This window comes from Cardiocondyla obscurior, linkage group LG07 (assembly GCF_019399895.1).
Source record: "Cardiocondyla obscurior isolate alpha-2009 linkage group LG07, Cobs3.1, whole genome shotgun sequence".
In the NCBI taxonomy this organism is placed as follows: domain Eukaryota; kingdom Metazoa; phylum Arthropoda; class Insecta; order Hymenoptera; family Formicidae; genus Cardiocondyla; species Cardiocondyla obscurior.
Window position 1 is genome coordinate 3,169,001 of NC_091870.1, and position 26,349 is coordinate 3,195,349.

At 44.7% G+C, this 26,349-nt stretch overlaps 1 protein-coding gene across 9 annotated transcripts in view; it reads left to right on the plus strand.

Annotated features, from left to right (window-relative positions):
* The window catches only part of LOC139104044 (RNA binding protein fox-1 homolog 3), a 256,372-nt gene that overhangs the window by 168,567 nt on the left and 61,456 nt on the right, over positions 1 to 26,349 (plus strand). For all 9 annotated transcript variants that reach the window (XM_070659263.1, XM_070659264.1, XM_070659261.1 and 6 more), the window contains one exon: positions 17,414 to 17,506. In XM_070659263.1, the coding sequence (XP_070515364.1) occupies positions 17,414 to 17,506 (93 nt within the window). The remainder of the gene's footprint in view (positions 1 to 17,413; positions 17,507 to 26,349) is intronic.

The window sequence follows — 26,349 nt, forward strand, 5'->3', positions numbered from 1 at the left end:
GAAAAGTTTTCCGGGGAGGGTTTCGGATGCGAGAATGTCGCGGGGGATCGTAATGATCTTGTTAACGGATGCAGCATCACGAGCAGCGGTCCATCGTATATATCGTACATACATATAGACGTCTTTTCTCGATATACGAGGGGAGGCTGAAGAACTAATATTACATGCCGGAAAAACGGCGATATCCCATGATGAGAATACAAGAACGTGCCGGCGCAACGTGCTGCTGCAACCGTACCGCGTGTACAAGTTTCTTTGCAGCGCGATGGCGACATTCCGTTACAACCTCGCGGTGATTTAGATAAAAACAAGTTAGCGAAGTGCCATTGTCAGTTATTGATTTTCCATCTCGAGTCCGCGGGTACTACGTAGGTATAAAACCGTGATACATTCAGACTTACAGATAACCATCCGAAGGGTTTTACGAGTAATTAAGTTCAGCCGTCATTGAACACTTTAGGTCTGCAACCGTTTCGCATTCGCGTTTTCTTCGCGTGGATATCAGGTAGCGCGGTAGGTCGAGCACTAAAAGCTCTCGTAACTACGAAACCGAATCGCCGATGTTATTTATAAAATCTTTCATTTCGGTCTATCGATTATTTTCGTTGCTAAAGCCGAGCCTCCGATGCTTATTTCCTTTCGAAAGGCCGCGGAAGGCGGACTATCGATTCGCGACGGAAGTCGGAAAGCGTCGTGCGAGATTGTAGCCGCGATTGTCGGCAGTTTATGCAAACGGCGTTCCGGGGGATTTGAAAGAAAAAGGTAACGCTCCCGCGTTATATACGGGTTTGTAATGCAAATTGCTTTCAATATGGATGACAACGGAGGTCGGGATAAGATCCGCAGTAATACATCGTGCCGACAGCCGGCATCCGGCGAGCCGGACGGCGTGCATATTCAGCTCTCTCGCGTTCGGTACACTCAAGTGCACTTCATCAAGTCGCGCCGGTAACCCAGTATCCCAACGACGTCTGTCGACGTCACATGTGGCGACCTACTGTTGATTAGATGCACGAGGTCGCGCCTCGAACCTTCGCTAATGTTCCCCGGACTTGTTATATCTTAATTTCAATTGTCTGTCGTCGTACTTCAAAATTTCGAAGCACCTCGAAAATAGACGAACTATTCTCTGATTCAAATTGTTTTCCGATTCCTCATGAGTCTTAATAAATATTCGCGATCTTCTTTTGTGTCCGAAATAAGATACGTTCAAATTTTTTTTTCTTCTCTTAATTTTTCGATTAATTTTTAACATTTGAAAAAAATATTTCGTAATACTCCAAAATCGTAGGCGGTTTTTCGAAGATTGTCGTAATATTAATATTTATAACGTGCAGATGTTGGCTCTGTTTTCGCCGAATGACGGGCTCTCGGGATTTATTTGCGTGAAAATGTGCTTTGATGCATTTGCCGAAAGTTATTTTACTTGCAAGAATTACACGGGAGGAGATTTGCAAATAATGCTTTCAAAGCAAATATTTGAACACGATACTTCCGACTAGTTAAAGTACAAAGTTCAAGTAACTTTGTACGAGAATATCGCGAGAAATAAGCTCTCCGCCGTTAGGTACGATTATTTCAACTTCGCGAATTCTCGGAATTTTCAGCCCCTGTATTCTATTTTATCGATAAGACTTTCGTCATCGATGTCACTCTTATTTCTAATGAAAGCACCGAAGTCACGCAAGCTCTTATACTTTCTCGCGGATTCCGCTTTTTTTTTTCTTTTTTTTTTCTTGTCGTTCTATCCCCGAACGGATTCTTCGACGTCGTTACTATTTTAAGAATCGCGGTATCGATTTTTTTTCCATCAAGATACGTTTATACGAATGATCCTGTTCGACAAACGATTAATTCGCAGATCGGAGTCCGACGACGTTTGCCCGGATTAAAAATGATATTTCGACGTCTGATTATTCAGTTCGTTTGGAAATAAATTCTCGTTACGTGAGCCCGCAATTTTGCAATTGTTTCGTCGATATGTAAATATTAGGAGAAAGTCTGCCGAAAGCGTAAGAACCTGCAATTGCATACGTATTTGTCGTCGATTAGAGGATTATAGTTGAATCCGGCTCGTCTGGGTCGTGACGGGCTGTACAGACAGGAAGTCAATGTCGCTGCGCATCCGTACTTGTAACGACCAATCACGGGGCCGTGATATAGGAACGCGAAATAGGCTACTTCCAGTTTCCGGAGGGCGGAGCGCGCGCCAACGACGACGGAACTAATTAACCCTCGTACGATTTTCGCAATTAGCGGCGTCTAGCGCGGGGCGACGCACCGGTTTTTTTTTCTATTCCTCCCCGCTTAATCGCCGTGGAGTCGCTCGCGTGAAAGCGGGCATAATCGAAAACGCGGAAAAAAAAGGGAAATCTCGTGATAAGGAAACACGGCTGGGCGCTCGACACAGCCAATATTTCGTAGCTGGTATTACGGTCAATTTGTTACTCATTCCCGGCGCTCACGTGACGGCCGCCGGCCATAATAATATAGTCCACACGAGCTATAATCCGGCCTCGTTTTTGTCATTCTTTTTTTTTTTTTTTCTTTTTTTTTCCTCTCTTTTTTTCCGCCGTCTCGCCACGCATAATCTGACATTTGCATAGGAATAAGACACTCGCGAGATCCTTAAACGGATTAACTCGTACACGTCAAATCGCGCTTGATGCAAAAAGCAGACCGATAATACAGCCTGCAATTTTATAACGAGATATTGACGACGTGTTAGGTACGTATCGTAATCGCCCTGCGCTGGCTGGATCGAGTAATTTCGCGTGTTAGGTACGCATACGCGTTACGTTGGAAATCCCGCTGTCAGGTCGACAATGGCACTATCGTCTTGCCCTTTGCAATGCAAATATCCTCTCGCGGAGAGCCACACAGCCGAGCACGTGTGGAATTTACACGGAACAGCATAAGTGTCGCCATCGCTTTTAGCGCTTAAGCGATTCTGAAGGCGCGACAGGATCTGATACTTTAGCGGCACGCTATTAACGGACGAGTGAATAATTATTAATCCAAGACCTTAAGGCTTTAGAAACACGTCGTCTCGTTGACTCGTAACGAACGAGCGTTTTAACAAAATCCGCAAAATCCTGAAGATATTTTTATTTAATGGATCAATAAAATTTTATATTTATTTAGTTATATTATTAAAAGTAAAATTGTTAGAAAAAATATTCTTTAATTAAAAAGGATTCTTGAATTTTTTTTTTTTTTTTTTAATAATTTGCGGATTAAATTTATTTCTCAGTTTCAATACGATTCTAAGATCCTGTCGCGAGTTTCCGACAAAAATTCTTCATTCGTCACATTGCTTTTGTAGAATGCACGTGAAACGACGATTTCACGCGTTCGATTTGATAGTCGATTCAACACTAACGCTTTTCATTATCAATGGAATTGTAAAAAAAGCCAAGAGAGAAAGGGAGAGAGTGAGAGAAAGAGGAGAAGGAGAACGTCTCTTGCATGCTGCAAAAGCAACGTGCGATTAATGTTAAAAATAAGTGAGTGAGTGATCGTGTGTGATTCTGTGAGAGAGACCTTTTCTCGAAAGCTTCGTCAATGTAAATGGAATGTGGCATCCCTAATGAAGTGCAGCATTTTGGAAAACAAAAAAAATAATAAAAAATAAAACAGAGATATTTTGAAGCGAAAATGGGAAAAGAGCGCGAACCGAGAGTCTCCTCCGAGCCTTTTACCGTAACTTATACGTAAATACACACGTAGCTTGTAATCAACATGTTCAGAGAATTGCTTTGATGAGAGAATCGTAATTAGCGTGTCGATTAATTAAGTAAAGGAAAAATTAGAAATATTTTGGTTGATCAAAAGATAAAAAATGTATAACGACGCACACAATTAATTTTCCAAGGTGCTCGGTATGCGCGCTTTTCCGATATCGCGTATGTGCAAATGACACGTACATATAAATATAACCAATGGTGTTAGTTCTCGTAGTTGTTAGACGAGCTGTTGCATTTTTACTAGCTAGTCTTCCGCATTTTATCATTATTTAGCTCCCATTGGTTATAAGACCGGTCGTTGCACCTCGTATACCGTATGTTCATTGCTGCCTACAAGTCTAACAGCATCCGTTCGCGAGCAATTTCAGAAAGTAGCATTATGTAATTATTTTCTCATTCGGCTAATGCACTTTTGTTTAACACCTGTAATTGTTGCATTTAGAAATTTGATCGCTGAAAGTATAACGGTTGGTTTCGTCGAGTGAATTCATAATAATTTAGACGAGCACGAAATAAAAAAAAAAGAAAAATAAAAAAAAAATCACCCGGAACTAAAAGATAAATTCACCGAGATATAAGCGAACAGATCAATACTATATCGCGCGTGAAAATTTATTATTGGAAAAATAAAACAAATGTCACGAAGAACGAAATATACGGGAATGCAAATTTATCTCGCGCGTTTTTTTTTCTTTTCTTTTTTTTTTTTTTTTTTTCTTTTTTGTTCGCAATAACGAGCAAAGTTTAACCAAGTTCCGCGTCTACGACGACAATCGGGCAGCGGCGAACACGCGGTGCAAACGGGTGACGGCTACTGATCGCGGAGGAGACCCTCGGGAGATGCTGCCCATTTGATTTGATGAAACTTTGTCGCGTCTCTTTCCCGAAGCTGTTTTCTAACCAATCCCCCCCCCCCTCCCCCCACATCGTTCCCGTCGTCATCTATCACGAGATAGTCCCAGAGAGTTTCGAGGTGTACATTTTCGAACCGAATCAGGGACCTACCGCGGGCCGTAAGGGCGATAAAAAAAAAAGGAAATAAAAGGGCGGCCGAGTGAAGTCGCCGTAACCGCGGAAAGAGAGATTTGTTCCCGATCCACGGGGTCGAAGGCCTCTCCTTCATTTTCTTTCCGAGATCAGACCGATTATCCGTTAAGAAAAAAAATTGCCGCTCTCCACACACGAATGGTTCACATCGCGGCGAGTCTTTTTTTTTAATTTTTTTTTTTTTTATTAATTTTATTTATTACTAATCCACTGCAATATGAACAGCATGATACGTATATACTATACTATTGCATCCACCGAAGTTTTATTCGGGTGTACGCGTATATGACGGCGCGGCACGGGCGCCGTCCGTATACGTGTATACGCGTTATACGTACATACCTCTATCTGATTGTTATAATTATTATATATGTAAATAGTAGCCGCACGCTTTTGTCTAGGCGAATCGAAGGTATATAATAAACGGCCCATGCTTCTACCTCTTTTATTAATCACGTATGTGTCTTAGGATAGAGAAACGCTGCTTACGATTCCGCCGTTTCCTCCTTTCTTTTTATTTTATTTTAATTTATTTTTTTTTTTTTTTTTTTTCAATCTTTTTATTCTCTTTCTCTGACGTCGGATCGTCTCACACCGTTTGGCTCCTCGTTACAACGAGTATTGCCGTTCTTGTGTCCACCACCCGCCAGAACCATCCGAAACTATCCACCGATAACCCCACGCCTCTTATGTACGATCCGAAAGTCCGGTCTGATCTCGCGAAAGATTGCAACTTTAGTTTGGCCATTAGTATCGATCAATTGGAAGGATAGTTATCAATTATCTGTAATCGCATTGTTTTCGATAATCACGGTATTATCGATTTTTGTCGCTATTTCAGTTAATTAACAATTAACTGCGGTTTAAAGTTATATGAAATAATGACAGCAACGCGAATCGTGATGTTAATTTATCGTTATGCTGCGGGATTTCCATTAATTAACGCGGCAGTAGATTAGCATGGAAGATAAATAGGTCAGCGTGTTTAATCTTATTATCTGAATTTTAAACACAAGAAAATTTGTGCCGCGGGGAGAACGGTTTAGAATCCAGTTGCGGAAAGTATATGGGGAGATGTTACTCTCCCCTGCACGAACGTTAAATAGTATTTTATATATAATAGTTAATAACGAGTGGAAAGTGTATTAACGATAAGACGAGTAGCTGCGATGACACCTCGAAATTCTCTGGTTCCTCCCGTAAAGTATATTTTACTAACAATCCGTGTTCCACGGTCTCTTAAAAGTTAGGAGGAAAATAAAATAGAACAGCGAGAAGAAAAATAGTTAAATGTACGAAGAGAGAAGGAAAGAGAGAAAGAGACGAAAGAGAAAAAAAGAGATCTCTCGTGCCACTTCCATTATCACAAACACACACGCACATTTACCTTATCTCTTAACTCACCCTATCTATATATATATATAATATTAAATTTCGTATTGTTTTGTGCGCTTTATATCGCTGTTTGCCAGCTTCGGTCACAACTTTAAGTATTCTTCTAAGTTCCCATACCGACCTATCCTATCCGCATCTCACAAACCTCCGATTCCTCACACGTTTTCGCCCTCGTAACTCACAGATCCGCGACACGAGACGAAGTATCAGCGACATTGATCGTCGATTTTCGCACGACGAATTAATTCTTTTTCTTCGCATCCGTCGTCGTCTGGTTTTTTTTTTTTTTTTTTTTTTTTTTCCTTATTCTTATTCTTTCGACTACTCGCCGTTTTTCTAACGAACGATTATTGCCTGTCCGAGATACGTACGGTCGCCATCTCCCGCCGAGTGTCTATTACTTTCGCCGAAGGTGCAGAGAACGTCGCGAGCTCGGTATCAGTCTTCATTCTTTTCCACTTTTTCGCCGGCCCCATTGCCATCTGCGCGTCGTTTTTCGTTTCTTCCCTCGATTTCCACTTCCGGCGCCGGAACGAGAAAATATCGCGCCGCCGGCCGCGTGCACCGACATCGATCGACTGCATCGTACGCGCCACGTGCTTGCGCCTCTTTTTTTTCTATTTTTTATTACGACCGAAAAGCTTAGTAATTAACGACGGCATTCTACGAAAATCCGCCGGTCGATAAAAGGGAGAAGTATCGCGATCGTAAAAAATACATCTGCGCTGTTAAGGTGTTCTGTATTATCGCTTTCGCGAGCAACGAGAGGAACATAATGGGAGTCAGCGATGCGGAATGAAATTACGGGCGAACTCGGGCTCTGAAGGGGAGGCTTCCTTCCGCACACGTTGTCGAGGGAAAAAGAGAGAACGCGGGACTCGAAAATATTCGCTCGTATGCGCTCATTCGTGTAGAAAGAAAGAAGAGAGAGAGAGAGAAAGAGAAATAGGAAGCGAGATTAGAAAAGACAGAGAAAGACGAAGAAAAAGCTTCCTCTCCGCATTTTTGATCCCGACACCTAGTTAGCATTCACGCATATCGTACCGACAATGTATTATTAGTTATTCAATTATTTTGACTTGACTGTTGGTGGAGAAATTATGTTACTTGTCTTCCGGAACACCCACCCGCACCCGGTCGGCGCGCAAATAGCGTTTAAACGTTTTTTATAAAAAAAAATTTTTTTTTTTAGTATCTCGCACTTTACTGTTAATTAATTGAGTAATTATCATTGTTATCGGCCACGCTCTCATCGACTCGCACGTTACAGAGATTATACGCTATATACAAACGTAGATCACGTTCCGTTTTCGAATGTACGTCGGTGTATCGTTTAAGCGCCGTCACGTCTTGTTTGCATAATAACAGTAGTTGATTATCAATTTGATAGCGCGATGCGCACCGGGGTCGGATCGAGTCTCATCGCAGATCAGGAGTCTTCGTATTGAGAGGAAAGATGGAGCTTAAAAGGGTGGTGGGGTTGAATTTCGCGCGATCGTTCGCCGAGAATAATTATTCGCGAAGATCAAAGATATACGATTTTTTTTGCTTCAGTTTTTATTCGAGCCGAGACGTTAATAATCTATGACTCCGTTGAATATACGTAACAAGTGTCAATAAATGTCGGCGATTGTCCATTATTCTTATTGCCGTTCTTATTACGTTCCGTTAATTACGAGGATCGCCGGGTCGACCCGGCGGCACCTTTTCAAAGATTCTCCCTTCTCCCCCCTCGTTCGCGGTTAACGACGATTGTAGTTACAACGTAGACAGATCGAGCAGCTCTCCGTTTGCGTACTAACTTCGTCCCGAGGGCGAGGAATACGATTATTAACCCGACTACCTTGACGCGATCCGGAAGACATTGTTTCTCCTCGAGGCACGATCGCAAGGTGCTGCTGCAAGTGTGTATGCGGGACTATTTAACGAGTAGGCTTCTTTTTCACGAGTAACTGGAGTTCGTGCACGTGTCGGATGTTTAATATCTATTCACCCTTTATTTTTACCCACACCCTCCCCCTTTTTTTTTTTTTAAATTTCACGTACAAGCTTGCATGGGCAATCACGATTGTCAGGGGGCGTGTGTGACAATACCGCCGCCTTTAACGGAATGATCACTTTGTAAGTAGAGAATAACGTAACGCCGTGGTAACAAGAGTCGGCTAAATGTGAGCCCTTTTACTTACTGCGGATCAGCACGCATTTAATTTTTTTCTTTTTTTTTTTAGACGTCACGATTGTAGCATTATGCTAAGTAAACGAGAGACTTGTGCCTGGCCGATATTTCGCGATCGCGACGAGAATCTCTTACAGTGCGGAATAATCGGCGGCAATTCCTCGTGCACGGTTAGCGCGAGTTCTTAAAATTTGTCGACTACACTTCCGCCTGAGATAAAGATTTTCGCGCTTGAACGACTGCTTCCTCTCGCGCTTCCTCATTTTTTTTTGTTTTTATTCGCGCAATTTCGCGTGTCTTATTTTACCACCGTCCGACTCGACGAGCCGAGTGTAACGATTTCCCGGAAAAATATAAATCTCCGGCACCGCACGTCGGCATCACGCTTTTCTGACCGACGTGGAAAAGAGTGGAGAGACGCGCGCGCTCGTCCTGGGCGAATGGTTACTTTACGTCCGTCGCAATTAAACCTCACTGCTATATTACGGCAGGTGCGGTAATTAATCACGGCCGTGGAGAAGCAATTAGTCATCCCGGGGATTGCATCCGCCTCGCCTGGCGTCTTCTTTACTACGTCGCGCGAGTGTGTATCTATCGGCGCGAAACTTTATGCTGGCGCAGTTTGAGCCGTGTAATTTGGAACCAATTACATTCCGATGCGAGTTCGCTAATACTGATGGATGCGCAAAGTAGACCTTCTTATCGGGCGCCCTCTTCCCTCCTCCGTTCTCGCGCGTCACGATCGAGCCGTGGTGCACGTTATATTGTCGTTTTAAACGCATCAGCAGCGCGCGGCGACGGCGTCGATTTCGCCATTAGGGAAACTCTTGCCGACATTTGTTCCCGCGCAAATTACTAATGAACAAAAATTATACGGCGACCGATAATTAAAGCTCCATCGAACGGCGCCGGCCGCCTTGGAATGTCGCAATTATTGCGGGGGACGCGCGCTTCTCCGCCCTTGGAAACGCGATTTCATCGCGCGTATATCTCTTCCGATTTTAATCTCGGGCTCCGATACCGAAATGCCCGGCTTACCGCCGTTTTTAATCGCCACGTGAGAATAGCTCCGAATAGAAATGCTCGAACCGAAATCTACTTCGTTCTTTGAAGCCGCGTAAATTATATATCCCGTACAATTTTTTCTTTAATCAATTTCTACGCCTGCAAAAGCGTTATTTACCGCTTGACGTAATCGTGACGTTTAAATTCCGCCGTGATGATTTACCTCCCCGCTGAAAAGCGGGATTCAAATCGCGAGGTGTAAATGCCTTTTTTATGCGCGCTTTCAAAGGTTTCCGATATATGCACTTTGCAGGAAATATGCTCTCGCGTATCTCGCTGGCATGGGCCATAAAAATATTCACGTAACGAAATATACGCGTCGTTAAGACCGGAAGTCGATAAGAGCTCGGCGGCGATCTTATTGTTACGGCCGCCGTAGGTGATAAAAGCAAACAAACACCGGCAATTCGTTGTCGCGCGGGAAAAAAATTTTCGCGATATAAAAGAAAAATGAAACGGAGTACGCGGGAAGCGGTGGGAAGCGGGCGCAATTTCTTAATTAAAAGAGCGCAAATTGCAGCCGAGTGTTTCGGTCTTTCGCTACTCGCGACGAATTATCCCCTGAAATTTTCAACATCGTTTCTAATTTTAATTCCGTCACGTTTATTGCTGCAACTTTATACATAACGATATAATACAGCCGAATTTTATTATTTTACAGTAGATTTTTTTATTCTCAGTTTTTTTTTTCTATTTTTTTTTTTTTTTTTTTTTTTTTGAACGCGGGTAAAATAAATAAAATCACGTCGATGAGTTTATTTATCACGAACGTTCGATATTTGATATGAAATCAAAATAGACTTTTATTTTATTGTATGAACAGTGCTAATAGAAAGTTTGTATGATCACACAAGTTTATCAATTTTTTTTTTTCCTGTATTTGTTTCATATTTGTTGTGAGAGAATTACATCGGGGAATTAAAATGTCGTTGCGGGAATTACGTGGAGTAAGAAAGAGAACGGCTCGATAACGGGCTTCGACTTTTCGTAATTGTTCCCGTTCGTCACGAAACGCGGGGGGCTTTAGTCTGCGAGAGAGGAAGCAGAGATATTGCGGGCCAAGAATAGACTGAATGCGACGGCCGACGACCGCAAATTATACGGAGGTAGGATGCTGAGTGCATCGACGCTATTAAGCGCATTGCATCGCGCCGCATATTCTCGGGCGCGACACAAGTCGTTAAACACGCGTGACCGCAAAGACCGTACGTGGATCTTTTGACACATCGCGTTCGCAAATGTCTTCCGCAAGTATTTCTCGCTCGCGAGATTTTGGCGCTGTCGCGCATGGTCCCTTCACCGACCCGCGACAGACAATCTGCATAATCGATTCGAGTTTTCATCTCAATTGTCCCGGCGTTGTTCTCGTTGTTGCGTTTACAACTCGAATAGCGAAGCTTCATTGTTGCCGGTTGATTAACGAGCGTTTTCTCACGCGGCACGTTTAATTAATACACCATTTTCGGTTTTCCAAGACGCGAATGTTCGTTTACACGTCTCGCTCATTTTTCGACAGCTGAATGCAAATTTCGCGAGTCATTGATTCATTTCGTTAATTACATGCTGCAAATTATACGAAAAGACATACACGTGCAGACGGGTGAATGACCAGATGTGCGAAAATTTAATATGAAATTTAACGAATTAGATGTCGCGATGTTTTGTGTAGTTTCGCTTCTCGTTTACGTTGGACGTGCATCAGGGGATTCTTTTTTTTTTTTCTCTTCCTCTCTCTTTATGCTTCTAAACGGAGACGCATGACGGGACGTGAAATAAAGTCGCGAATCGCGAGATAAAAGATTGGCAAAGGATTTGCGGCTGCGTTATTTCCAAGTGCACGCCGCAACGTGGCGTGTGAGATGACGATCTGCGAGGTATAATAATTATGGGCCGGGCGTATCGGTCGTTTCCGCGGCGAGAGTGGCCGCCGGGTGTGTACGCGGCTAGTTGTCGGCTCTAAGCAGCCGTGTAAGAAAGTCGTGGCCTCCTTGATAGAGGCTCTGATTAATAGCGAACGTGCGGTCCCGCTAAGCAGGCCACGCTTGAAAGGAAACGACTGTGTGCCTCGCCGTGAGTTAAGCCAGAAAAGTTAAGCCAGCCGGGCGCCGCGACATTTCCAGCGACGTACATTACAACGAGAGAGATTAATACCACACGTAGATACGAGTTCCGTGACGGCAAACGTGTTTTTTTTTTTTTTATTTCACGTGAAAATTAATTTCGGGGAAGAGCCACATATAGGTTACGGATCGATTCCCCAAATTCGTACGGTTATTAATTTCAGAAACATTTGTTTTCGTTAGGTATTGTAACGTTCACTTGTACGCAGTGTCTGTCAGTTTGATAAATTGTTTCTCGTTATAAGTGAAGAGAGGGAGGGGTAGTATTAGGGGATCGACGCTACGGTTTACATTATTATATTGTAATAACACACTTTTGTAATTATATTGTAATTACGTCTGTCTCGCTGCATGAGAACTCGGGCATACGTGGAGCGTACATTTTGTTGCTCGTAATTCATCGTGCATTGAAATTGTCGAAGGTCCCGACATTAACTCCGTTAATTACGAGGAGAATGCGATTGTTCGTAGCTCGCGAGACGAGAAGCGGAAGCGGAATTCACGTACGTACGCCCACTTTTGAGGCGGACCGCGGGTAAAAATTTGCAGTGGATTAATCCGCCCGATGCCTAGGTCTCGAGTATCCGCGGCGTATGCACGCCAGTCGCAATTTTCTGCGGTCCGATAAGGCCTTAAGGAAGTTTTCACCCGGCATCGCGATCCCCTCGTCACGAGAGCGCGCCGCGCAGCTTTGAAATACGTAGAGAAATACGAGGAGCGGCTTCGCCGGTTTCAACTCGCGATACTCGTGAAAATTATTGTGAAAAAAGCTTCCACGAGAGAGAGATCCGCCGCATGATACGCTCTTCGCATGTACCATCCTTTCCGATTTGGGATTGCGAGCGAATGCAAAGTTACGTTCTATAAATTATTGCGTCCGTCTCGCGCTGGTCCGTTTCGCAAAATATTTCCAGTTCCCTACGATCGGGGAAAATAAATTTTTATACGCAAAGCTCTCTTGCGTTCTTATTGGCGTTGTCTCGTGTTTTATTACGATGCGATAGTTCCGGAATAAATAGGCTTGTAAATAAACCATGAAATCCACGAAAGCTTATTTGTTAGCGTTTTCATTTTTATCGGGCAATAAAGTTTCTTTAAAAAAGAAAAAAAAAATCTGCGTATCGAGAAACGTAAAAAAAATATTTTTTTTTTTTTTTACGAAGATATCTAATAACCATAGAAATTGTGAATTTTCTGATAACGAATTTTTAGACGTGTAATATCGATTTAGATGAAACTTTAATCAAATATTTACATACTTTATTCGTCTAAGTTTAAATTAGTTCTTGCATTCAGATTCCGTGAAATAATCGGGAGAATTTTAATACGACAAAACCTATTTCCGCAGCGCTCATGAAAATTTAAATTACAGATTTTCACACGTTTCTTTGCGTCAAGTGAATGTTATGATAATGATATACTGTAATATTTATAATGGAACACGAGATGACTCGAATATTATTTCTTTTCTCCACTTGCCGAAGCGAAAAGTGACCGAGTTTCGCGTTCTTCTAAACTATTAACGGCGTTCCGAATGAATTTACGGCAGCGCGATAAAAAAAAGAGAAAAAAATCGTCGCGTACGCATTAAATATTCAAATAAATTCTGCTGCGATTTTCGTGATCCGTATCTGCGCTCCCGAGTTCTAAAAATATCGACACTGTTCGCGCGATCATTGACAGTAATTTCCCAAGCGAATTGTTATCTCACGTACGAGCCGCTGGGCGGCTGAAACTAACGTCACGAGACACGGCCGACCGAAGCTGCAAATTGCGCGTCAATTTTGTTACAGCGGTAGGACAGTTTATAAAAATTTCACGAACGAATATTTGAGAGAGAAAAATTATTTCGCGGAGTGCCCGGGCATTCGGTTAATTATGCACAACGGAACGGCTAGAAAGACGTAATAGGAAATGAGACTTATCGGGGAATGTGACTTTTGACCTTTTAAAATATTCAAAGTCTATTAAATAATGCGGGATACACCCGGGCAATGTTTCCCTTCCCCCCCTAATTCTTTTTTTAGACATATTTACCGCTAATGATATTGTAACGAAATGCGGGACCATGTAATTACGGGCAACCATCGGATACATTTTTAAAATGATCGTGGAAAAAAGCCTCTGGGGCATGTCAACTTTCCGCGTTACCTGCGCAAAGGGCTCGGTCGTATCGTTAATTATTCGCGCCGGGTCCGTTGTCCTGCGACGTCCATTTCCGGTTACAAAGAGAATTCTCCCTTCCCTTCCGTGTACTATATCTTGTCTGTTTGGATCTAGTTAACTCTTTGAGGTGGCTGCTCCCTTTCGTTTCGACAATAATTGACATATTGTTGTACACCGAGCTGCGTTAGTCTAATGAGACCTCCGACTGCAATTTGTAACTGCGCGTTTGTAACATTATCAACGAGACTGTTGAATGCGCGCCGTTTAACGATCCTCGAAATTGCCGCCGGATAGCTGCTCATTTTCGTGGAGGTCTCATCTCTTCGCGGTCCCTCTTAGTCTTATTATTCGATAACGAGCGGTAAATATCGATTGTAAAAAAAAAAAAATAGTTATTGCAAAGTGCTCGCGGATTAAACGGCGCCGTATTAAACCAACGAAATATCGCGGAGCCTAAATTCGTCTATCTCGAGTCTCGGCGCGTTCGATTCATAAATCGCATTTTCCACGGCATTTCAAGCAGCGCGAGCAGTATCCTTCGTCCCTGATTAGAAAACTTTGCGCCTCGCTTTGACCGACCCCGAGGCCATATTTGATTCGGCTTTAATGCGATTTTTCGCGGTAACAGCCGCCGCGCGTAACTACTCTCGGCAACGGACCAGCCTCGCGAACCCGAAGAAAACGAAACGGATGGTGCGGCGCGCCGAACTCGATTATCCCGCCGTTCTCTTTCACCGGCGAAGAAGAAGCCGCTAATTTCGCTACCCCGCCGCGCCTCGGAACTTCGATTAATCCTTTTAACGATAAAAGCACCTTCGATTTTCAGCGCTACGGCGAACCCGTAGCTGCGAAATATTCGCGAGATCGACGCAAATTTCTGGCTTAACAACGCTCGGCAAGCTTGTCAATTTTCATTTGCTCCCGGGAGAGCTAGGGATCTTAGCCCGTCGAAAGATTCCAGTCTCGGCAGTTGTATTTAATAGGAATAACATAAGTCATGATAAGATCGATGTGACGTTATCCGGAGAAACGCCGTTGAAATTGACGTTCCATGACAGCGCAATCAATCACGATCGCTCTTTCTCGGCACTATCGCGATTGCTCGGAGATTTCTAAAAAGCGTAGAAGTCGTTCACATATTTTTCCGCGTAGCTAGAATTATTTTTTTATATTTAGCGATCATTCCTGAATTAAGAGGAAGAAGAAATTTACTTTTTAAATTTGTTTTTTTTCTTTTTTTTTTAACATTTGTTGCGAACTTGGAGAAAAAAAAGAGGGAAAAGGACTATTTGAAATTAAATTAAATCAGCTCAATTTGTAGCTTTTCGACGGCGTCTAAATTATACTTAAATTTTATACGCAGCTTACGCGATAATGTAACTTACAAGCTCGTCAAGTGTTTCGGAAGTGTTAATAACGAGGTCCCACCCGACTATCGACGTTGCACACTCGCGTCTTTGATATTGCTCCGGTGACTTCGTGAACGCGGAAAGGGGGAAGAGAACTTGCGCCCCGATAACATTCAACCGAATCGACAGGGTTATCGCGGGACGATATCTACGGAGTTGCTAGGAGTAGGTAAACTTGGCTGCGTTAGAGAACGGACAACCCCCGATGGCGGCGCGCAATCGACGATCCCTTGCTCTTCCTTCGCCGCGTTCTCCGTGACGCGAGATAGCGTGCAATCGCGATGCGTGAGAGCGTGCCGTGTATATTGATCTCTCTCGCGGAAGTTCCTTCCATTCATGTGCGCCGCGCGATATCGCCGCGTATATTCCGAATCGAGAAGGAGGGAGACGGGGGGAGGCTCGCCCTCCGCCCGACAACGATCGCGATCCTAATCTTTTTACGCCTCCCGCTCGATTTCCCGTCGTCCCTTATCGCTCCTCAGCGATGAGGAAAATTCATACGCGCTGTACACACGAGTCGGCGACACGCACACATACGACACACGCCACCTTCGTTCTTTCCACACTTCCTTTCACACGTTTATCCCTTTCAGTCCATTTTTTATTATTTTTTTTATTTTTTTTTTTTATTCCTGATTTACTCCTTTCCTCGTACACGCACCCTCTCGATAAAAGCAAGAGTCTTTAATGATATAACGATGACCGTGATATGATATGATACGATATGATATGATAATGAGATGATTAATGTGACCATGACCATGATTTCTTACCATGATTTTTATATTTACTTATTTGTTGCACGTTGTTTGGTGCGTCTCCGTAAGCAGTATAAGGCGCTCGCATACCCCCCTGGTCGTCGACATTTCGAACAAGTGCCCCCCTCATCCTCTGAAATAACAAGGACGTGGCGAATGGCCCCCCACCCCCGCGATTCCTTCGAACACTTTGAAAAACGACTCTCAATCCTTTCGAGCCCTTGGCCCAAGTAAAAAACCTACGTCTCGCTAGCTCTAAGCGAAGGTCGACATATCGGTGGATTATTCATACCGCTAATTAGATCGGTTCATTAAATTATTATTTGCATTTAAACATAACGTTTAATCGATATACAATTTTAGCACGGTGAGATCCGAGAATCCCGTACTACGTGCCATTGAACTTTCACGGTTTAAATATCTCTGCGCGAAGTTGAGCTTGTTAGTAATCGTTAATTGAGTCTTCTGAAGTCGATTTGATTTTCTTCCGGTTATTTTCTGCCGGAAGCTCAAGTTTTGTTTCTCCGATAATATTATGCGCGGGAAGTACTTCGAGTTTAGCGAAACTTCGAAATAATGAGGCGCAGATTATACACAGAATGCGAATAAAAGGTTGGATAGTAATTCGTTTTCAGCTTTCGCGATGGCGGAATAAAAGAAGCGTTGAGATCGACGGGAAAATAAGGAAAAACGAAATAGCCACGAGGGCTCCTGTCGCTCTGTCGCGTCTCGAGGGAGCCTCGGGAATTAATTAGCGTGTCTCGCGCGATACATAACGGCGAGGGAGACGGCCATTGTGCGTCAAAGAAATAAATAGGGTTGGAGGAGGACCGCCGGGCAGGGCCGAGGGTGATGGAAGGGTTCAAAGAGAAAGAGAGAGGCACAAAAGAGCCGGTCGGTGGTGTTGCCCGCGGCGAAACGGAAGAATCGAGTTTTCTGCGTCTTCTGTCTAGACCGCGGAATGAGAGACGGAATCGATCTTTCCATTCGATACTTCATTTCCACGGCGATGCGCGCCTCGAAAACTCGCTCGAAGCTTAGAAAGAGGAAACGGTCGGGAAGGCGGAATATCTCGCGCGGCTCGCGGTCAACGATCCTTTTTTTTATTTTAATTTTTTTAATTTTTTTATTCGCATCGATTTTTAAGGGAAATTCTCAAATTTTGGTGAACGGAATGTTTCCACGGTGTGAGATACGACAAAATCGACGCGCCCTTCCCCGCAGCGCGAAACACGAGGGCTGTTCTTTTTTTTTTCTCGTCTCCCCCGATGTGTCGCGTCCCGACGATCCGTGCCATCCCTCATACATATGTACAACCCTTCCTTGTCCCCCGCCCTCTCTTCCGTAACCCTCTATAGTGTGTACATATAATATATGTACGTAAAATGAGTATATATACACGCGCGCGCGTGCTACATGTGCACGCGCGTGCGGAGACGAAATGTCGGCCCAGCCAGTCGGCTTTTTGCGGAGCGCTGGCAGTCTGTAAGTTGAGTTTAATGCATGTTGTTTTGTCTGTCCTTGCATGCAGGGATTCGGTTTTGTAACATTCGCAAATAGTGCTGACGCGGACCGGGCACGTGAGAGGCTACACGGCACCGTGGTTGAGGGCAGAAAGATTGAGGTGTGCATGAACTTTCTTATACTTATATATATATATATATATATACATACATATATATATACATCGCCATTAATCTCCATTACGAATAGATCTTTTTTTTCCAGGGAGGTCGAGCGCGCGCGTCGCGAAAAGGATTTCCTTTTCGGGATGCGCGCACTCGGCATGTAAAACGGCGACCACGATCAGCTCGATTTTATTTGACCGCGCGATTAATTTCTGAATATGTTTCTTTGAATACACGATTCCGCGATTTTTTATCTCTTTTCGAGCTAACGGTGGTCGCCTGATCGCTCTTAAGTACTTGGAGTTCCGAACGTCCATTTTTTAGCGTCTATACATTTTATAATTAAATTAGTTTGATCATCAAACCGGAGGATCGATTTCCATGCAATATCCCCGTTTATTACGATTTGCATTTTGAAACATAATGACGTCGATGTTGAAGAGAGATGGACATTCGTGACGCAAAGGTCGTTAATCTAAGAAACTAGAATAAGTAACTGTACGGTAAAAGAGAATTAGACTGACGGTTAAATCGTAGACGCGACCGTTTTACGAGATGCGACTACGATTCGTAGCTGTCGCCAGTCTACGTCACGATTCGACGGTGCCTCGTTGAGAAAAAGGGACAGTTGATTTTATCGCGGTAATTAACGAAACGCGAGTTGATTTTGCGAGCTCGAGAACGGAGTCGAAGGTGGAAGAAGAGAGAGAGAAAAGGGACGCGATTTCGGGTTCGGGTCGCGGGGGCTTGGGAGAAAGAGATTTCTCTCGTGGCCTGGATCAATCTGACTGATGGCCCACTCGTAGAGCCACGAGTGGTGCGCGAGCTGCCGATTGGCAAGGCTCGATCTCCGCTCGAGGGCCTCGAGTGATCCACAAATTCCCGATTGGCCGACCACTCAGCCGGTGAAAATTGGTACGCGAGAGAAAGTCCTCCTTGTCTTGATCAACTCACGATAGTCCGCTCGCGAATGCGTTTTGTCCGTACACGCGCACGCGCTCGCCTTTTCGTATACCTTTTTCTTTTGTCTCGTTATAATCCGCCACGGCACGGCGATATCTTAATCCGTCTCATTGCGCGACAACTCGTATATAGCTATCTATCCTTTACCGATGTGTCACGAGCTCGGAAGATTATCTTCGCGCCGCCGTCGAAGTAACTACGTCCCGCACGGTAGTTGGTTTTGATAAGCACCGTCGGATCAGCCGAAGATTAACGAGGTGATCGGATATGGCAACAGATTTGTCGGAGCTTGAAATTTTCATCGTATCGCATAATGCATATAAAATAGAAATACGTCACGACTGACAATTTTCCGATCTAATAAATAATTTTTGTCGACTTAAATCGGCAAACTTTTAATCGCGCAGAATTCCAAGTTACGAGATGGTGCAGTCCGCGATTAAAAATTAGCCGTCGGTGTAGGAGGGAATAGAATTCGCTCGGATGAAGAATAATCCTCGTATTTTCGCCAGCGCTTACCTTCGTTTATCGCGCGGTTTCTTTTTTTTTTTTTTTTTTTTTTTTTTACTCGACCGAACGATGCGACTACCGCAGCGAATGCTGTGTCGATGCTGATATCAAACGACAACGGGGTTCAGCCTAATTGAACAACTCGATTAATTATCTTCTCACGATGGCTGGAGCAGCTTGTCGGGCCGCGCCAGTCTCCGTACGTGTCGTGTAAACCATCGGTTTAGCTTCGTTTTAGCTTGCAACCGCGTCTTCGAGTAGATTACAATATTACGCAAACACGAACGGATATCCTTCGATTATTTTACGTGAAAGTTTATTTGCTTCGCTGCGCCGATTATTTTTTTTTTTTTTTCTATTTTATAAAATTCTTGATGTAGCAAAAAGACGTCGCTATTTTTTTTTTTCTTTTAATATCCGGAGTTACTATCAAAAGAACGGCGCAAAGGAAATCGCATCCGAGGAAAGAGCGCGTCTTCTTCTATCGTCATTATATTGCTTTCCGGACATAATAGGATTATATTCTTGAATCACGGCCAGTGATTACTCCTTCGGATTTTTTCCGGTTCGATAATAGCGTCCGTTTGATCAGGCAGGCCTTCTTATTGCGACTTTAATGGCTCAATTAAAGCTTGAAAGCCCCGACCTTTTGCGACTCGTCGATTTCCTGCACCAATGGAATTCTACGGCTTTCGCGACAATTTCGTAAAAATCACGCGAGCTTCGAGCTCTCATCTTCGCGAGATACCTAAATTTTATTTTCAAATCTCCGAGTTTAAAATGTTATAAATTTTTCGAAAACTACGACAAGCTGTTGCCAATCCTTCCGTCTCGAAGAATATTCGTTAATACACTTAAAACGAAAAGAAAGAGGAAAAAAAAAAAAATCAAAAAGAGCATCCGGAGGTTGCTTGCCAACGCAGGATTCAGAAATGTCACATCGAATTGTTAGTATTTTAAGCGCTTGGCTACAAATCCGCGATGTTAGTGCACTGTCGCGCACGTCGATCAGTCTTGTTAAAGAAAGAAAAGGGGAAAAGGATCCCGACGTTAGCGGTGGCCTCCGGATGCAAAGTGAGCGAAGTTGAAGGGGTGGACGCGCGCTCGAGACAACGCGGCAGTCGTCGAACGGCGAGTAAACGAACCGCATACAAAGGAGCTGGAAAATCTGCTGGTCGGACAATCCGGGCCGTTGTGTCGGGTTCGGTTACCGCGGGAAAGAGAGTAACCAGGAGCACAAAAGCGGAACAAAACGAAAGACAATTGCAAAATACGGTCGTGTCTCACGCAGATCTCCTGTTGTTCTATAGAGAGCTTCTGCGCGAACGAAAGAGCGGGTAAAAAGGTAGAAAAGAGCGAGCGAAAGACTCGTACTGAATAGTACACGATTGAAAAATCTGAGAGAGCGAGCGAGAAAGAGAGAAACAGATAGTCGATCCGATATGATCGACCGATCGGGAGATAAAGCGAGAGAGAGAGAGAGAGAGATTAACGGGCAAGCGCTGATCGTGGGACACTGAGGGGGCCACTGAAAAAGGACCTCGCTAAGTGTCCGAAAAGGTAAGGAAAATCACATCGCAACGGAAATCGTTTACCGGCGAAGCAAAAAGCCGGACTCATATGTGTATAATGAGAAATACAACTCGCACTGCCCGCTCTCTCACGCGATACACGTAAACCGTGCCGTGATCGATTTTTCACTGGTAGATTAAGCTTATATTTTTTTTTTCTCTTTAAAAAAAATTTTTTTTTTTTTTTAATCTTATTTCTTTTTCTTTCGATTACTTTTTCACACTCGTTTTGCATTTTTAGCGTACGCGAATGAAACTTTTAACAGCTTTTTTTCGTCAGGCTACTTCTATCGGAGTGCACTTTTATATGCTCCGCGGTGACGAAATATTTATTTCGAGGATGAAAACAGAGAAAATTGTTTCAATTAAAGTTATACATTTTTATCGAAAATTATATTTTTCTCTCCCCCGAGGGATATTTTGAAGCCTGCAGAAGAAACAGGATGCAGTCGTTGTAAATATTTCGTCACACGATTTTTATTGTTTAACAGTGTCTTTCTTTTATTACTTTTATTCAGTCAGTATATGTTTTTTTATTTTTTTTTTTTTAATTCTTTTCGATCGGCACGCGCGTAGCGCTTACTTTCTTCCAAAATAATCCTACTTGCGATATATTTACGACGTAACTGATAAAAATACAATACGTTTAGAATACCTAATGCCGAGCGTAAACTTCGTAGATGTATAAGAACGTAAGAGTCGACGAGACAAAAGCTCAAGTACTTTCGCAAGTGGCAGTTGGGGAAAATCGAAATAAAAAAAAAAGAAAAGAAAAAAAAAACTGCGCTAATTACACGTGATAATGGCGCAATAATGGCGTTTCTTTCACGAGCAATTTGCATTTTATTTATGCCGCGCGATCGAAGGTTTCTTCTCTTTGCGAAGAGAGAACTGCGCGCGCAACTATGAAAAGATCTTCGCACCGTTGCCAATTAAAATGTGCGCGAGAGTGGTTTTAAAACGATTATATCTCGTACGTCATCATTCTTGTGTGACGTTTGACCCGTTTCACTCGGACGCTAAGCGCCCCCGGGGCCTTTGTTGAATTTTCTAAGAGCTGTCGTAGAGCAAGAGGTTAAAAACGAGGCGTGGACGCTGAAACGCCGACCGGCGGAATAACGAGATGGCGGGGAATCGCAAAAAGAACGAGCTCTAACGAGAATTCTTTTACGCGTAATTTTCTCACGAACGTGGCGTAGCACTTTAATTGCGGAAAAGATTAGAGAGCGATCTTAAATTAGAGACCGCGCCTTTTTTTTTTCCGGTTTTCTGCATTAATTTCCAGCGAGGTTTCCGAAGGGACGCCGGAAATAAAAATTCAGACGAAAATTTTCCTCGAAACTTACGACGATCGACGATGCATTTATTGTAGCATTTTACCGAGGAAGGGCGGGAGGGGGAGGTGGGTGAGATGCGAAAATTTAAAAGGACGCACAATTAGCCTTTTGCAAATCTTTCGTCCCTCAAGGCAGACGAGCTTTTTATCAGTTAGTGTCCTCTGAGTGACTTCTTAATTGCCGGCGCAACTTTTTAATGTCCCCGGGTCTCTCTCAAGCCCTAAATAATTCCAGAACGGTAACTCGATTCAATGACTTCGGTCGTCGGATCCGCGAGTGCGACAAAAGTCGCGAAGTTAACTTCGGCCGCGTTGATTAGACGCCGCGCGACTTTGCGTTTCGTCGTGATAACGAAGCCGCGACTCCGACCTGCCTTTGTTACGGGTCAGTAAACGCCACGCACGTTCGCATTTCACACGTAATTTAACGGGCACAATCCTCCCCTCCTTCGGCAAGCGGAGGACGAGCGCCTCGTTCGCGAAAGTTTCAGAATCGTTCATCGGCATATTTATTCGCGGCGTTTATTCCGTGGATTCCGAGAATCGAGGAAATCGATGAGAAAAGCGCGGAGGAGCGCGAGGAAAATTGGGAGTGGAAGAAATTTATGAGTACACGAGCGGGCGCCGGATGCGGAAGGAGTTTGTCGTCCATACATTATTATCGACACGACCGCGTCAAGCACCGGCGATAATGATAATAAATATTAACGGGCGCAAACGCGGGCGCCGCTTCGCGTCTAGCACGATTCCCCGCGGCGTAACTTCGGAGCGCAAATTCGCCGGAGGCATAATTTACGCGGCAAGATTTCGCGGAAGCGCGCCGCGGCTTCCCTGGCGCAACCCGAACGAGTATTACGAAATAAAGCGACGATATTATTTCCCGAGCGAGGCGGACTTCTGCTCGCTCGTTATTAATTTTCAACACGCGACGGAACTTGCCGTCGAGCACGCCTTTCGAGCTGCATCGAGTCCGCCTATCGATTTCGCGGTACCTATTTCTGCGTCGCCGCCACTCGCTATCTTCGTTCCTTGTTTCGTCCGCGCTCGCAAACTACAGATCGAGAACGCAAATTCCGCCGCGGAAACGTGCCGCGAAAGACCGATGGGGGGTTCTTCCGTAATCGGGAAAGGGGAGGATCGAACATTCACGGAAAGCTGACTTGTTTGGCGAGCAAGTTTAAAGGCTTGCCGCTTTCGCGACGAGAGGCAGATGCTCGCGGCAATCGGCAGATATCAAACTCAATGGCTCATTATCTTAATGAACGCCCTTTGTAATCGTCGTCTCGCATTGTCCCGTCGACTCGTTACCGTTTCTGAAGGCGCGGCGCCCGTTCTTGCCTCGCGTCGACTTTCTTCCGTTCGTTATCTTGTTTTTTTTTTTTTTTTTCTTTTCTTTTCCGCTCGTTCATTTTCCAGTTTAAAGCCTCGCGAGCTTCACGAGATTAAGATACAAGATACCTCATAATAACTTCCGATCTTTCATAATCGCGTCGGAACCGAGATATTTCGGGAAACCCAGGCACGTAGGTGCGCCTTCGATTAAACGCAACGGGCTTTTTTTTTTTTTTTTCGCGCGCGGCTCTTTCCCTTTATAAGTCCGCGGGTTATAAACTTTCGATCTTATCATTGACGAGTACGTAGTATTCATTTATCTTCGACCTTTCGCACTCACCACGCTGGCGGATAGCGAGCCGGGGATCACGATGATGATTCTTCTTGTCTCCTGACGTTTCTGTCTGTCGAGATATCGCCCGGGCATTTGTCTCTGATAAAAACTAGAGTAGATCCGTCGATAGCGCGCAAAAAGCGTCGCGTGTAGCGGAAAATCCACACGGGGGCATTTGAAGCGAGTCGATCGGCCGGGCGATAAGTGCTTATGGCGGTTCAGCTAAGGAACAGCCTCGAATGCATAATCCAACGCGATTTACCCGCGCGCTATGACAAATGACACAGAGGCTGCGGAAGCCTGGAATTACGCCGACCCGCCAAGGCGAAGAATGCGGATTAACGAGCAAGAACCTAACAGAGGGGGGGCGGGAGGGGGGAACGGTAAGAAGTGTCGCCGAAAGAAACGGCCGTGTTCTATAGCTTGCGAGTGGCTGGCATTCCGGGTCGAACGCACGGATAATGACGATGTTAATACCGCCGTAGGACGATCTAAAATAGACAGGCGAGAGGGGGGCAAAAAGCAGCGCGACGAGGACGAATAAGCCGAGCGTGCCACCCGCCCTGGGTTCCGTGACGTATACCAGCGCGCGAAGAATTTAGGAACGGCTTTTCGCGCGCGGAGGAAGAAGTGAAATAAATTTGAATACGTAAGTGACGAGATATGCGGAAGGAATAGCGCCTCGACGTAGTCATTGAGCGCAGTGCTTCGACGTGAACGTCGTGCATGCGCTGCGATTTAGGTGGTCGTGGAAAAGTAAATGGGCCGCTTTACGCGCAACATTTGCTACCGCGTCCTTGTGAATTGTATCCGCGTAGTTTTGCGCGCACGAGATATTTCGCTCGATCGAGATAAACGATATGGGGAGGACGGAAAAGACTTCGAAGACATCGTGCACGCGCCGCGAGAGAGAGAAAGAGAGAGAGAGAGAGATCGGGAATTATGGTTGCCGCTGCACGCGCGACGTGAATGCGATTTAACGAGCCTGGCCTTGGTGAAACGGCTGGCGTCGGTTAAGGGGTCGGAAAAAGCTCTTCCTGAAGATGCAAAGGAGTAGTCGACATTCTGGGTCAACGACGACGTCGTCGCCGTAGGGCACGGTGCTTTTACGCGGTAACGTGCAAATACGGGCGCCGGCAAAGGCAGATCGGTGAATCGGCGATTAAATCGCGCATGAAAAATTCATACGCGGCTCCCGCGAACGGAATTGGAAAAGAGCATTTCCGCTATCGCGATTTTATAACTCGTCGAAAATTCGACCGTGACGACGACCCGAAGGAAGGAAGGAAGGAAGGAAGGAGTTGCGCAAACAACGGTAACGGATTTCTCGAAATTATAACAAGCGTCGCGTGTTTGAGAATTGTAAAAAAACAAGAAAAAGAAAAAGAAGCCCTCAGTTTTCCCCTCGTTCATTATTATTCTCGCAATATCCAACGAGACTGCGCTGCCGCGGGTTATTTTATTCTTGGCGTCTGATTCTTTATTACCGCCGTCGAAAATTTGTCTTGGAGGTAAAATTCGTACTTTTCGAAACGAGGAGAAGACGTCTTAAGTGTCGGTATATTTTTCGCATAATCCTGCTAAGTGCGCCGTATACCCGGTTAAAAAGCTGTGTAAGCAGACAGCGGCTCGGAAGAGTTGCGTAACAGATTAGAAGATCGCAAGCGGATTAAAGAACGCTGGGACGACGGGAAAGTCTTCGCCTGATAACGCGGACGGCCAGGCGCGGCGAAGGAGCAGTTTCTCCATTAGGGTCACGGGTGTAGCACGGGTATCGGGTTAGTAAGCAAGCAAAATGACCAATAGACCGGCGATAAGGGGAGGTGGGTGGAGGATGGGAAAGTGGGACTTCGATTACCTCGGTGCATTTTCGCCGCACCGATCCTAACACGACCCGGCAGAAGTGGTGACGTCGGGCGGTCATAGGTTACGTACATCACTTCCGGTATTAACGACAGGTACCTTACCCTACCGCGCGCCCACCCATCGAACGAACGGCCGCAGTCCGGCGGTGGTCGAGTTTTCGGTCTTAGCAAGTCAAATTTATGCAGATGCCCCGCTCGTCGAAGGCGAACGAGGCGAGGCTGCTCGAAATTTCCAAAGTGCCATTTCGCTTATTCGACCTGGCCGCCTGCGCCCGTTCTCGAAGGTAACTCGTAAGTTTGGATCGAAGCTGCTTCCCCTCGGAGCGAGAAAGTGCTTGGGAAACGCGGGGCGGATTCCCCGGGTAGAAGTTACCGGGGAGAATCGCGTCGATTGTTAAATCCTTCGAATGCCGATCGTCCTTGTACCCCCGGGTCTTGATTAATGCCGGCCATTCTACCTTCGTCGGCCCGCCGCCCGCAGCCAATTGCACCGCGCGATGGTGGTATTATGCAGGATAGAAGTAAATGGTATTTCATTAAGCCGGGAATTGACGCGGAAGAGATATGTTCCTTTTTTTTTCTATTTTTTTTTTTTACTTTTCTTTATTGGAAAATTTCGAGGAGAAGTCGTTATCTGAAGAATAAATCTTTGTCTCATCGATCGTCTTATTATCGAGAAGTGTATTTTCGTTGCGCAAGTTTAATTAGCAATTGTAATTAACGCCATGGTAATTATATATTCCGCGAGATAATATTGCAGCTTGTTATTACGACCGTGCGTTTAGAGTTAAACACGCTTGCGTAATTCTCAGTTTTAGTTTACCGTAAGAATCGCATATAATGCGAGCATAAAGCAGACCGCTCGAGATTAAATATGTGATAACATTGATCAGAGAACGGAGAGAGTCCCGTGATATTGATTTACGTG